Source organism: Camelina sativa, chromosome 6 (assembly GCF_000633955.1).
Source record: "Camelina sativa cultivar DH55 chromosome 6, Cs, whole genome shotgun sequence".
In the NCBI taxonomy this organism is placed as follows: Eukaryota; Viridiplantae; Streptophyta; class Magnoliopsida; order Brassicales; family Brassicaceae; genus Camelina; species Camelina sativa.
The window spans coordinates 21,823,929-21,838,102 of record NC_025690.1 but is presented as its reverse complement, the minus strand read 5'-3'; the positions used below and the strand labels follow the sequence as shown (position 1 = coordinate 21,838,102).

The 14,174-nt window shown below is 38.2% G+C and overlaps 5 protein-coding genes across 7 annotated transcripts in view; 3 read left to right on the top strand and 2 right to left on the bottom strand.

Annotated features, from left to right (window-relative positions):
- Positions 1-176, bottom strand: part of LOC104699335 (signal recognition particle 54 kDa protein 3-like) — a gene marked incomplete at its 5' end in the record, with an annotated part of 2,202 nt that extends 2,026 nt beyond the window's left edge. Inside the window, one exon of the mRNA XM_010414654.2 lies at positions 44-176. Coding sequence (XP_010412956.2) covers positions 44-176 — 133 coding nt within the window. The remainder of the gene's footprint in view (positions 1-43) is intronic.
- The window catches only part of LOC104792838 (probable signal peptidase complex subunit 2), a 4,950-nt gene extending 4,521 nt beyond the window's left edge, over positions 1-429 (top strand). The window contains exon 6 of the mRNA XM_019247006.1: positions 381-429. The gene's annotated coding sequence lies outside the window, so the exon portion shown is untranslated. The remainder of the gene's footprint in view (positions 1-380) is intronic.
- LOC104792836 lies at positions 1,056-5,198 on the top strand. Of its 2 annotated transcripts, XM_010519075.1 has the most exons (5): positions 1,405-1,753; positions 1,862-1,977; positions 2,649-2,697; positions 3,405-3,648; positions 3,740-5,198. In XM_010519075.1, exons 4-5 carry the CDS (start codon positions 3,421-3,423, stop codon positions 4,949-4,951), a joined length of 1,440 nt encoding a protein of 479 aa, XP_010517377.1. In that variant the 5' UTR covers positions 1,405-1,753; positions 1,862-1,977; positions 2,649-2,697; positions 3,405-3,420; the 3' UTR covers positions 4,952-5,198. The 2 variants fall into 2 exon arrangements, with proteins under 2 accessions (XP_010517376.1, XP_010517377.1); XM_010519074.2 differs by lacking the exon at positions 2,649-2,697 and having other exon boundaries at positions 1,056-1,753.
- LOC104792835 (coronatine-insensitive protein 1-like) lies at positions 6,067-9,832 on the top strand. 2 transcript variants are annotated; one of them, XM_010519071.2, is made up of 4 exons: positions 6,067-6,871; positions 7,436-7,916; positions 8,193-8,385; positions 8,983-9,832. In XM_010519071.2, exons 1-4 carry the CDS (start codon positions 6,378-6,380, stop codon positions 9,600-9,602), a joined length of 1,788 nt encoding a protein of 595 aa, XP_010517373.1. In that variant the 5' UTR covers positions 6,067-6,377; the 3' UTR covers positions 9,603-9,832. The 2 variants fall into 2 exon arrangements, with proteins under 2 accessions (XP_010517373.1, XP_010517375.1); XM_010519073.2 differs by having other exon boundaries at positions 8,193-8,562; positions 9,160-9,832.
- Positions 10,011-14,159, bottom strand: LOC104792834 (isoamylase 1, chloroplastic-like). The gene is made up of 11 exons (XM_010519070.1): positions 14,078-14,159; positions 13,758-13,829; positions 13,549-13,675; positions 12,312-12,398; positions 12,094-12,186; positions 11,803-11,958; positions 11,453-11,536; positions 11,132-11,212; positions 10,957-11,039; positions 10,661-10,778; positions 10,011-10,531 (listed from the first exon to the last, which is right to left on the bottom strand). Exons 2-11 carry the CDS (start codon positions 13,811-13,813, stop codon positions 10,268-10,270), a joined length of 1,149 nt encoding a protein of 382 aa, XP_010517372.1. The 5' UTR covers positions 13,814-13,829; positions 14,078-14,159; the 3' UTR covers positions 10,011-10,267.

Genomic DNA, 14,174 nt, shown 5'->3' with positions numbered 1-14,174 from the left:
AAAAAAAAAAAAAAAAAGAAAGAAAAAGAAAAAACAGAGAAACCTCGTAATCCGATGAACATGACTATGCTAGATTCACGCTTTCCCCAAATGAGTGCAGGCTTTCCCGGATCAAGCTTACTAACGAGCTCAGTTAAGATAATCTGAAGCAGGTGGTGGTTATGATTGATGATGAGTTAGTTAAAATCAAGAAATCAAAGCACAGATTTTTTCTCCAAGTTTATGGGCCTTGTGGATATACTTGGCCCATTACCCTGTAACCACAAGACGTGGAAGCACTAATCAAGAACTATGCAGCAGAGGAACCAAAGAAGAAGAAATGATTATCTCTTTGGAGAAATATATATATATATATATATATATATATGTTGTTAAAAAAACTCCCAGTGTTGCGTTTTAGAATACTAAATCGATGGTGACTTTTGTTTAGAGATGAAACTAATATTACCCTCATAAGAAGAGTATTCAGGATTTGCTTATAACCAAAATTTCGAATTGATCACAATCATTTGGACAATAATAAAAAGCTTATCTCAGTTAGTAAAAGCAAACACAGCAAGTATATGCTTTTGTCATTTAGTTATTTGTACCTTTTGTCCATACATGAATGAATACAAGTCAAATGCTACACGAATTGTGGATAGATTTGATATGTAAAATTTGTATGATTGATGATATAATAAACACCAACAGATGAGTGAGTGAGTGGCTCTCGGATGAGTCTAGGCAGCTTTTTCGTTTCTATTGACCACTACCCCCACAAATACAACAAACCTGTCTATTATCGTCGAGAATGAGAATCAATTTCAACAAAAGTTTTGTAAGAAGAATAGGTCGTCTGTAATTAAAAAAAAAAAAACATAGGCCCATCACTCAATAGGCCCATTTAAAGCTGACGTGGCTCCAGTTCGAAGTCGGTTTTTTTGTGCGTGCTTCAATCAAACAAGCCCCGGATCTCAAACTTCATATAATAAACTATATTAAACTAAATGGTTCGAATCCGCCACTATATTATTACACAGAGACGCTGTGGTGTTTTTTTTTTATTGTTTTTGGGTATTTCTTATCTTTTCTTTAACCATCTTCCGCTACGACGCGAAAGGGAATCAAAATAAAAAAGTCACTTGTTTCAATTCTTTCCTCCTTAAAAAACAATTAAGATAATTTATCTCTCTCTTTCTCTCTGTTTCTCCCCCAAAAAAACCAAAAAACAAACCCTATCTCTCTCTCTCTCTCTCTCTCTCTCTCTCTCTCAATTGCATTCGGATTTCTGATTCTCTGAAAGCATTCATCGGTTCCGTAGGGGTTCTCTTGAACGAATTTTTCATTTTTTGTTTGCAATTTCTGGATCAGACTTTTTTTTTTTCTGTGGTTGTCTCTGTTTTTTTTTTTTACCGATCCGATATTTGATATGGCCGATTCTAGGAAACGAGATTCCGGAGACGATCATCGTCATCGTGATGATCAGCCAAATGACGGCGATGATGATTTCTCGTCTGGTTTTCGATCTAATGGATTTGAAGGAGACGTTGAATCGACGAGGACCGAGAGCAGCAGAGTTTCAGATCCGTCGACTGAAGAAACCGGAGGAGGAGACTTTTTGGTTGGGGAGGATAGGGTTTTACGGTGGCTGCAAGCTTTGGATATGCAAGTTATGGGAGCTTGTCGAGGTGACGAGAGGTTGAAGCCGTTGTTGAAGCTTAACGTTTCTAATGGGATGGCTGAAGATCGATTGCTTGCTCATCTTAGCCAGGTTTGTATCTGTTCATCGTCTTCAGTTTTCTGAATGAAATATGATGATTTTTTGGATGAGATGATCTGATTTTTTTTTTTTTTTTTTTTTTTTTTTTTTTNTGAATAGCACTTCGAGCCAGCTGAAATTGGTATGTTGGCTAGATGTTTTTGCATACCTCTCGTTTCTGCTCGCGTCGGGAAGATTAAGAAGGAAGGTACTCTAATGCGCCCCACTACCATCAGGTAATCAACCATAGAACCGATTTTTCATTGAGTCCTGTTAATTTAGAGATATGTGAACATGATGGTCTGTTTATTTCTGTCTCTCTAGAGTCTAGAGTCTTCTAAATTAGGTTTTGTTGGCTTTGAAGATGGGTCTTATGCTAAAGTTGTTGCATAGCATATCGGAGAATGTTGATTATTTGGTTTTGTGTGCAATCTGCCATTGGTTACGCCATTTTTTTCCATAAAAGAATGCTCACTTTCAGGCTTATTAGCTAAGTCAATCGTGATTTTGAAATTATCTGAGAGTAAGTTGAACATGCTGATTTTTGTGTCCGCACATACAATTCATGCTTTAGTGTTATTGATACTCTCTCTCGCAGAGTTTATTCATGTCTGCTCTCTTGGTTCAAGTACATTTGTCAAATACTATGCCTGAGCATCTCTGTTTTACTGACCTTTTGCAGTTGTAATATATGCTAACACTTGGGAGGTTAGTGTGAATACATAAGCCTTTGTTCCTCTCGTTAATTATGTTTGTATCAATGTATACCTAACTTTCGGTAATTAGATCTATTCATTACTTGCTTTGGTTTAATTTAAGGCCTTTAGAAATCATAGGAAACTCAGTTAGTTGTATGGGTAATGTGATACTGTTCATGTTTCCAAATAAAATGTATCTTTTATTGTAGGTAATGTGGGCGTGATCTGTTATGATCTCGGGTAGATGATGAAGTAAAGGTAGTTTCATCTCCGATACTGTATAGTATGTTCTTGATATTGTAGTCATATAGGGCTTTAATATTCCCTGTGTTTCTCATAACATACTGACTAACGACTTCATATTATCTTGCTGTGCCTTTCATTGTAGTGCTAGTTTTTTTTAATGTAAGCTTTTCTTTTGGTTTGATTTGATTCTCTGTTTTCTTCTTCTTCTTATTGTTACTACTTTTCTGGTTTAAATATGTGTACTAGTGGTACTATTCTGTTCAAAAAATATAACAATGGGTCAATGTGAAGATCTTTTTGAGAAGCTATTAGACAATTGATTTCGTGATTCAGGTCCCTATGCTGACTTATGATTGATGTAGTTCAGTTAGGCTAAGTTACAGTCATAAAAGTGTCAATTGATTGTACATATCTGCTCACGGGAGAAGCTTGTGGTGGAAATAATTTTTATTCTTGCTGTGCTCTATATTTTGTGAATAACTAATAATAGCTCAGCTGTTGTGTAAGCAATTGCATGTGTGTGTTAATAGATTCTTTTCTCGTAGTTTGAATTAGGGACAACTTGCAAATGTTGCGAGAGCAATTAAAAAGCTCCTGTACTTGATCCAACTTCATTGTCTGGTTTCTAGCATCCAGTTTTTATTTGTTAGTGCGTTTTATTGTGATATTAGAGGTTTTTTTCGTTTAATTTGCTGATGTTATATCTCTCATTGTTTCAGGGGTAACTTGAGCCTCATGGTCTTGCCAACATCCGACTTGCGACTTTCATTTATCGGAGACAATGGTCATTCAGAACAAATCTTTACATATACCAGCAAATCTCAGTGCTCTGCTGTGTCAATTGAGGAAATAACTGCGGACAGCTCTGGTAGATCTTTTGTTATAAGGATTGCAGATGGCAATGCTTTCTACTATTGGTGTTCAGAGAAGTCAAAACTTCTGGGAACTGAATTGCGTAGGAAGGTTGGTGAGATAGGGATGATTATTTTGTTTATGAATCCTTGTCTTTGCATCTAGATTTTCTCATTAGTTATTTGTTTTTTAACCTGTGTAGATGAAGGACTTGATCAAAAAGAAGCCATCGATCTCGGAACTAACTGGAATTGAAGAATCACGTCTTGGCTCTGTTGCTTCTCATCTCCGTTTGTATCTTATGGGTTCAGTAGTGCCCAACATCAAAGGTTGTCCAGTCCCAACGCCTGATTCATTATCGTCTTCTGGCTTTTCTGAAACAGCTGATTCTTCCTCCTCAAGTGCATCATCAAAATCTCTTAAAGCACGCCACAGCGGGACTCAACTGACAAAGGCCCAAGGAAGCCTCAGCCCTAGATCGAGCTCCTTCGAAGAAAACACACTGAGAAATTCTTCTCTACGAATCTCCTCTAGCGATAAATCAAAACGACGCAGTGAAGGCCATTTTTCAATCTTGGATAATCTACCCATTACTTCCATCCCCACCAATGTAGAGGGTTTTATTCAGTCAGAAGGAGAAGGTGAAGCCGCGGAGGATAGTAATGGAAGCAGTCAGTTTATTGCTTTCGAAGCAGCAGAGTTAACACCAAGTACAATGACCGGACCACCACAATATCCTTTGAAGATGGGTCCGCCAATCTTTTCACCGTATTACTGCTGGTGCCCTCCAACCACCTCATCGCTTCACGCACCATCTGCCTCTTATCAGTTCCCATCACTATCCATCGAGCTACCTTCACTACCGCCCCTTTCCTCGTTATTACCATCATCCTTATTACCAGCATCAGGATCAGATGGGTTTTTGATCTCATCATCACCGCTTGATCTGTCGGACATCCCTCCATTACCTTTAGTCCACCATATACCCATTCCAGGCTCATCATCATCGTCCCAGCAGATAATGATTCCTATGATGTGTGACCCTATCGTTCATATTCCGGTTATCGATATCTGCTCTTCTGGTCAAGGCTATCTGGTAAGTGCTGGACCCACCGGGATGATACCAACGGGCATCTCACCGCTCCCAGTGGAGAATGATTCTCTGGTAGAGAAAGGCGCAAGAGAAACACTAAGATTGCTCATAAACGGAGCCAATGCAGCAACCTCTGCGCCTTTGAACCACCATGGAAGCAGAGGTCTATACAGTGGGAACCGGGACGTGAGTGGTGTGAGCTTATTTGCACCAATTGGACTGCAGCAACCGAGTTCAGGTGACGGAGGAGATGGTGGTGGTGAGAATGTGAGCTCAGGCGAAGGAGTGCCTGCGCCTCCCAGAGAGACTTCTTCTGGTTAGTTTTTATTTTGGGTTCTTTGTAAGCGTGGTTCTGTCCAGATCAGTGTATAGAAAGTGGGGCGGTCGTGAAAACTCATCATTCGCTTCCTTCTTGGTTTTTGTTCAGCTCAAGTCGTTTGTCTCAGAAGATGTAATTAGTTGGGTTTTTTTTGTAGCTTGCTGCTTATATTACCTTTGTTATTTCCGAGTTTCAAAGGAAGCTAAGAAATACGATAATAATAAAAGTCATTTGGGTAATTTATATTTTCTGTGACTTTCCAAACAATTAATAGTACATTCTGACAAGAAAAAAAATTGATGGAGAAAGGTGTAGACTATAATTATTTAAGAATTGTTAATCGAGATCATAGCTTGATTGATAAATGAAATATTCATTATTGTTGATTCTGTTTACATTATTGAAGTTTTAATATATATATATATTTATAACGACTGCGATAACCACTAAAACTAAAAGTGTTGACAATTTGGTCTTTGTTGTTGGGATGATTCATTCCAACGAAGTGAAAAAAGTCATGTAAAATAGTCTTAGCTAGTTTCGAAAGTCCCCCATTTTTGAACGCTTTCATTCCACATTTGATGTTGAGCTCCTACCAAAATAAACGTATAAAAATCATATATAATTCAACACTTAATTTTGTCTAATTTATATGGTCCATGTGATTCATGTAGTCAACTACTTTTTTTTTCTCTCATTAAAAGCGGAAGAAAAAATTATCCTACAAAAAGAAAAGAGATTTTTTTTTTTTTTTTTTTTTTTGATAAGTTGACAAATTTGGCTTAGAATTGAGGTTATTATTATAGTTAAACAAATGATTTATCCACAGAAGAAATAAAATTAAAAAACCTGATTGGTTAATATTGTCGTGTAGCTAAAAGATCTGACCACCTGCACAAAAAAAAAAATCAAAGGAATAAAAAAAAAAATACACTAGATAGAGTAAAGAGGAAGAAGAGGGAGAAAGAAAAGATCGCATCTCCACCGTCAACTTCAACTGTGTCTCATCTCTCTCTCTCATATCATCATCGTCCCACTTGATTGAATTGAATTGATTCCCCCAACTTCAATATATATATTTTTTAATATTATTAACCAATCGATTTTTTTTTTTTTTTTTGGATTCGCTTTCCACTTTCATCTTCTTCTTCCTTCCTCCTCCCGATCCGCCTCTTCTTCCTACGCGTGTCTCCTTCTCACTCTCTATCTCTTTTGCTTCTCTTCGTCCTAACTCTTCGGATCTCTCTCTTAGCTTCCTTCCTTCTCGTAACTTGTGTGTGTATGCTTTATGTGTTTCCGTGGATCTACTACCACCACTGAGGTTTCAATTCGAAACCACCATCTCTCTCTTCTCCTCGAATAATATAAATCGAATCTTTTCGAGGATTCGTTTTTCTCTTTTTTTCTTTTCCGGTTTCGATCCGAAGAATGGAGGATCCTGATATCAAGAAGTGTAAATTGAACTGCGTAGTAGCGACGGTTGATGACGTCATCGAGCAAGTGATGACGTACATAACCGATCCCAAGGATCGAGATTCGGCGTCTCTGGTTTGCCGGAGGTGGTTCAAGATTGATTCCGAGACTAGGGAGCATGTGACTATGGCGCTCTGCTACACCGCGACTCCCGATCGTCTCAGCCGTAGGTTTCCGAACCTTAGGTCTCTCAAGCTTAAAGGCAAGCCGAGAGCTGCTATGTTCAATCTGATCCCGGAGAACTGGGGAGGGTATGTTACTCCTTGGGTTACTGAGATATCCAACTCGCTTAGGCAGCTCAAGTCAGTGCACTTCCGTCGGATGATTGTTAGTGACTTAGATCTGGATCGTTTAGCTAGAGCCAGATCAGATGATCTTGAGGCTTTGAAGCTCGACAAGTGCTCTGGTTTCACTACTGATGGCCTTTTGAGCATCGTTACTCACTGCAGGTAACACTTCTTCTTCTTCTTCTTCTTCTTCTTGTTTGCTACTATGACGAATCGATGCTTTTTGATTGGGTTTAGCACATCCTTTTGCAACTCTCTTTTATCTTCTTGACTACACTTGTTTGTTTCCTTCTGTGACTACAACTGTAGAACAAGTTTGCACTTGGCTCTTTTACTTGTAACTTTTTAAAAGTCAGTTGTATAATGAACCATATCTTGAAGTTTGTGTTTGTGATGATCTGATCTTCTTTACCTTAATTGGGCAAGCTTTGGTGAACATTACTTTATTTGATCTCTTACCACACTTTACACTAAAAGAGTTACATAAGCAGAGTTCTTGTTTATCCGGTTGTTCTTATATCCTTAATTGCTCTGCTTCTGTTATGCTTGCTATTAAAGCAGAAAATTTGCAATGTTCTTCAGTTATTTCTCAATTAGGGAAGAATATAATAAACCCTGTTGCTGGTTTTATCTGCAAGTTATGTGTATTCAATTTTAGCTGAAAATCCAAATATCTTGAGTGTTTTTTTTTTACTTACTCGTGTTAATGTCTGCTGTTTTCTCCAGGAAAATAAAGACGTTGTTAATGGAAGAGAGTTCTTTTATTGAAAAGGATGGTAAGTGGCTTCATGAGCTTGCTCAGAACAACACTTCTCTGGAGGTCTTAAACTTCTACATGACGGAGTTTGCCAAAATCAGCCCTAAAGACTTGGAAACCATAGCTAGAAATTGCCGCTCTCTGGTTTCTGTGAAGGTCGGTGACTTTGAGATTTTGGAGCTAGTTGGTTTCTTTAAGGCTGCAGCTAATCTTGAAGAATTTTGTGGTGGCTCTTTGAATGAGGATATTGGAATGCCTGAGAAGTACATGAATCTGACTTTCCCTCGAAAACTATGTCGTCTGGGCCTCTCTTACATGGGACCTAATGAAATGCCAATACTGTTTCCATTCGCAGCCCAAATCCGGAAATTGGATTTGCTTTACGCATTGCTAGAAACTGAGGATCATTGCACGCTAATCCAAAAGTGTCCAAATTTGGAAGTTCTCGAGGTAAATATTTAATATTCCGTCTTTTCTTGTTAACTTAATATTTGGGGCAGGGTCTTTAGTGGTAAATGATGCTCCTCCTAGTGTTTACTTATTATCCAATTTGTTACCGATAGATTTCTAAGCTAGTAATTCACCTATTTTCTTATCAACTCCACACTATTCATCTGTCATGAATCTAGCATTAAGGGTATAATGTGGTCGATTGGAGATAATGTGAATGCAATGTCAGTTCTCTTTACATAAAAATATTCAACTGAAATTCTTGTTGTATTTCAGACAAGGAATGTAATCGGAGATAGGGGTCTAGAGGTTCTTGCACAGCACTGTAAGCACTTGAAGCGGCTGAGGATTGAACGGGGGGCAGATGAACAAGGAATGGAGGATGAAGAAGGCTTAGTCTCACAAAGAGGACTTATTGCTTTGGCTCAGGGCTGCCAGGAGCTAGAATACATGGCGGTGTATGTCTCAGATATAACTAATGAATCTCTTGAAAGCATAGGCACATATCTGAAAAATCTCTGTGACTTCCGCCTTGTCTTACTCGACCGGGAAGAAAGGATTACAGATTTACCACTGGACAACGGAGTCCGATCCCTCTTGATTGGTTGCAAGAAACTCAGACGGTTTGCATTCTATCTGAGACAAGGTGGTTTAACCGACGTGGGATTGAGTTATATCGGACAGTACAGTCCAAATGTGAGATGGATGCTGCTGGGTTACGTAGGTGAATCAGATGAGGGTCTAATGGAATTCTCAAGAGGTTGTCCAAATCTACAGAAGCTAGAGATGAGAGGTTGTTGCTTCAGCGAGCGAGCAATTGCTGCAGCGGTTAAGAAATTACCATCATTGAGATACCTTTGGGTACAAGGTTACAGAGCATCGGTGACGGGACAAGATCTAATGCAGATGGCTAGACCGTACTGGAATATCGAGCTAATTCCATCGAGAAGAGTCCCAGAAGTAAACCAGCTGGGAGAGATAAGAGAGATGGAGCATCCGGCTCATATATTGGCTTNTTTGGCTCAGGGCTGCCAGGAGCTAGAATACATGGCGGTGTATGTCTCAGATATAACTAATGAATCTCTTGAAAGCATAGGCACATATCTGAAAAATCTCTGTGACTTCCGCCTTGTCTTACTCGACCGGGAAGAAAGGATTACAGATTTACCACTGGACAACGGAGTCCGATCCCTCTTGATTGGTTGCAAGAAACTCAGACGGTTTGCATTCTATCTGAGACAAGGTGGTTTAACCGACGTGGGCTTGAGTTATATCGGACAGTACAGTCCAAATGTGAGATGGATGCTGCTGGGTTACGTAGGTGAATCAGATGAGGGTCTAATGGAATTCTCAAGAGGTTGTCCAAATCTACAGAAGCTAGAGATGAGAGGTTGTTGCTTCAGCGAGCGAGCAATTGCTGCAGCGGTTAAGAAATTACCATCATTGAGATACCTTTGGGTACAAGGTTACAGAGCATCGGTGACGGGACAAGATCTAATGCAGATGGCTAGACCGTACTGGAACATCGAGCTAATTCCATCGAGAAGAGTCCCAGAAGTGAATCAGCTGGGAGAGATAAGAGAGATGGAGCATCCGGCTCATATATTGGCTTACTACTCTCTAGCTGGTCAGAGAACAGATTGTCCAACAACTGTTAGAGTCCTGAGAGCCCCAAATATGATATGACCAAAAAAAACAGGTTTGTATATAAAGATTTGGTTATCTCTTTTAGTCTCGAGTTTTTGGTTTTCCACGAACTGTGTACTTTTTGGTTCTTGAGATTTTTTCTTGTTGTCGTCGTCAATGGTTTTGGGAGATTACGTAGTCTTTGTTTGTATGGCCATCACAATTTTCATTTTTCCACAGGGGTCTGTGTACTCTTTCCTTTTTCAATAAAACCCCGAAGATTTTTGAGAGGTTTCTGTTTTATCGTCGATTACATATTTGATTTGGTTGGCATGTAACAACTCTTATTTGTTGTTGTGACAAACAATTTTTTTTTAAAAACATTTAGTCAAAAAGCAAAAATAAATAATATATATCATTTTAATAGCTTTATAGATGAAAGCTTTGATTTCTTTGTTCTTACACGAATTCAATGAACGACGGATGTAACAAACTATAAAAAGAATCTATCTACAGATAATGAGTGGGCATATCTCAAGCCGACCAAAGGTACCCCATTCAGATTCTTCTTTACCACAAAAGAACCTTTACAATAATACATTTTATAGGTAATGAAATAATTGTCGTATATGCATCTCATTCACATTAGAGAAGATTCCCCAATACTACTTTGTGGGTTTCCTTCCTTTCATGAACTTTTGGAGAAACCACGCATAAGTCAGTCTCTACTGTCCGTCAACTGGTGAAAGAAAGAGAATGATGGAAGAGTAACTGAGCATTGGGTACATATTTGCATCCAAGAAGTGCCTATACTGCTTCATGGCCGTTTCTCTCTCTGGGAGATCCGGTGTTATGCAGTCGTAAGGGCTCGGTTTGCTCGTGTCTACAAATGGCTCCCATCGGTATCCAGGCCGGTTAGGCAGAGAAACAAGTGTGGCTAAATGACTCGTGTTGAAGGCCACATAGATTTCTCTCTTCACAGAATCGACCTGCACACAAACAATCAAATGGAAGCTGTCCCTGTTAGAGGTTTCAGTTCCTAGAGCAATCAAATGGGAGCTCTTGCTTTATATTACTACCTAAGTGACAAAGCGAGATAGGGTATGAGAAAATCGTACCAGTGAAAATGCAACAAATCTACTTATTTCAGACCAATCTGGCATCTCAGGAGCAACACCATGCCACTGCAGACGCTCTGCTGTTGGAAAATCATTCAGGCCAAGTGATTCACATTCACTACAAGACAATTATAATTCCCATAAATCAAAGAAATCCAAAAGCTGGGAGAAACAGAGGATTGCCAAAGCAAGACAACATATATGAGAAGGTGAAAAGAAAGAAGCATGTCAAGATTCGAAATTACATGAAAGCGATCATCTAAACAATGACATACTCATAAAAGAAGATTACGTACTCACGAAACTTGATAAGAAGACGGCAGAATCTGAAGAAGTCGGAGTCGGCTTCTTCTTTTTTATCCCACCGAAAATAGTTCAACTGCATCAGAATTGTATTAACATTATTGGAAAGTTAAGATTGAGAAAAAAGAAACTTAGAATCATCCTAAAAACAAAGCATAAGTGGTTTACATAGTTGTCATGGCAATAAGTATTGTTGTTCCCCCCTTTTGTATGGCCATATTCATCTCCCATATATATCATCGGGACACCCTGATGATAAATAGACAATGAAATAGGATTATACTCAGAATGTGTATTAACGTTCATAATCCTTAAATGTTAATCAGTATTCAGTGCATAGTACGTAATTGCTAGTGGGTTAGATCTCTTGTGGTTAATTATTTTGAACTCATGACCTACTCCAGTACTATAGTTCAATGTGCATAACATTAGTAAAAAGAGCTTTAAGCAGGAATTAGAATAAAATGATAGAGAAATGGCTAGCTTTACTTGGGAAACCATAAGGGAAACAAAGAAATTTCGCATCTGTCGTTTCCTTAATCTCTTCACCGATATACTCGCGAAGTCTCCCTCCTGCAGCCCAATACCAATTAATTGAAAATTTGAAAGTAAAAATGTTAAGCCATTCATTTCAGCTTTTAAACATTCTACAAAAGGTCATATGATATAAGTATATAATTACGATCTACTCTATACTTCTGAAGGAAGCTGAGGCTATTTATGTAGGAATTATTTCTAGTAATAATTTTAACGATTATTTTAGCCATCATATTAAAATACTTTTGCGTAAAGGAGCAAAAAATAAATTCCACACAATAGCACAAAGCTAATATCTTTACCTCTCCACAGTTCCAGCTGTAATTGTGATTTTCTCCATCATTATTCTCTTCTCCATTTGCCAAGTTATCCTTATTGTTGTAAGTTACTAAATCTCCCAACGTAAAACCATCATGCGCGCATACAAAATTGATGCTGTTCCAAGGTTTCCTACCTCCCTGATGCACATACACAATCAAATATTAATAGATATACAACAAAGTATGAAGCTTCACAGACAAAACAACCAAGAAGACCACCATAAAGATTAGATATGTATGGAGACACCCCATTATGATAGAAGTTAACTTTACCTGGTACAAATTTGGACTTCCACAGAGACATTCAGCAAAAGCACCGGAAAATCCATCGGTACCTTTTATGAATTGTCTCACAACATCCCGGAACTGAAACGAACAAGAATGTCACTGTCCCATATTAAATTTACAACAATGTTTGATATTGTCAAATTATAACCTATTGCACACACGAAATGGAAACTGTCACGAGAACTGAACATTCATTTACTGACCTTTCCATTCCACTCAGACCAAATACCCCAGTGTGGAAACATGCCAACTTGGTATAGCCCACCCGCATCCCATGCTTCAGCTATAAGCTGTTTGCAAAGAAGCAACATAATAAATAAATATCCCGTCGTCAACTATCTAACATTGGTGAATCTATTTACATCAAGAAAATGATTACTTTATAACAATCATCTACATAATTGGCTATTATGACACAAATTGGAAAATCACATGGAAAATTCACACATGAAGCTCAATACTGAAGTACAACAAGAAGAAACAAAACAGGTTTTATGCTAAATAATCTGGTGCATTCCACTAATTACATGGGGAATTTTTAATATTTGGTAAGTAGTGAAGAATTCAACATCTCTCCACTCTACAATGTAAACTCATGCTATCTATAGAGAATTATCAAGGGAGCTAGTTGATCACCTTAACACCACGGAGTATTGGATCATTACTTATCATGTCAATTACGGGAGGGCAGCTAACAGGGGTACCAGTTGTCAGAAAGTCACCTTCTACATCAGCCCCATAAACATTGGCTGCATCCCAAAGACTAACAAGAATAGAACAATAAATATTCCAGAAACAGATGGACCAAACTAGCACTCATTTCACGTACTCTAGAACATTTTCACCTGCTGCTCCTTGACATAATTGAACCAAGATCAAAGCGGAAGCCGTCGACATGCATTTCTGTTACCCAATATCTGTTTAAAGGGAGAGATATCCACCGATTTAGGAGGAGTTAACCGAAATCAATAAAAATTAATCTACCTAGTGTAAGATTTTTTAGTAACCAGAAAGCAGGTAAACTCAAAATAGTTAATTCAGAGTAATCAGGGTGATATATGAGGATTACATTATATCCTAGATGTAATCATAAACTAATTGCCTAAAGAGACTTAGTTTGACAAAACGCCAAGCAATACGTGTACTCTATATTTTTGGGAACTACCTCAGGCAATCTACTATGAATTGACGCACCACAGGGTGANTTGGCTATTATGACACAAATTGGAAAATCACATGGAAAATTCACACATGAAGCTCAATACTGAAGTACAACAAGAAGAAACAAAACAGGTTTTATGCTAAATAATCTGGTGCATTCCACTAATTACATGGGGAATTTTTAATATTTGGTAAGTAGTGAAGAATTCAACATCTCTCCACTCTACAATGTAAACTCATGCTATCTATAGAGAATTATCAAGGGAGCTAGTTGATCACCTTAACACCACGGAGTATTGGATCATTACTTATCATGTCAATTACGGGAGGGCAGCTAACAGGGGTACCAGTTGTCAGAAAGTCACCTTCTACATCAGCCCCATAAACATTGGCTGCATCCCAAAGACTAACAAGAATAGAACAATAAATATTCCAGAAACAGATGGACCAAACTAGCACTCATTTCACGTACTCTAGAACATTTTCACCTGCTGCTCCTTGACATAATTGAACCAAGATCAAAGCGGAAGCCGTCGACATGCATTTCTGTTACCCAATATCTGTTTAAAGGGAGAGATATCCACCGATTTAGGAGGAGTTAACCGAAATCAATAAAAATTAATCTACCTAGTGTAAGATTTTTTAGTAACCAGAAAGCAGGTAAACTCAAAATAGTTAATTCAGAGTAATCAGGGTGATATATGAGGATTACATTATATCCTAGATGTAATCATAAACTAATTGCCTAAAGAGACTTAGTTTGACAAAACGCCAAGCAATACGTGTACTCTATATTTTTGGGAACTACCTCAGGCAATCTACTATGAATTGACGCACCACAGGGTGATTGCAGTTGAATGTATTGCCACAGCCTGAATAATTATAGAACTCGCCCTGTTAAATCA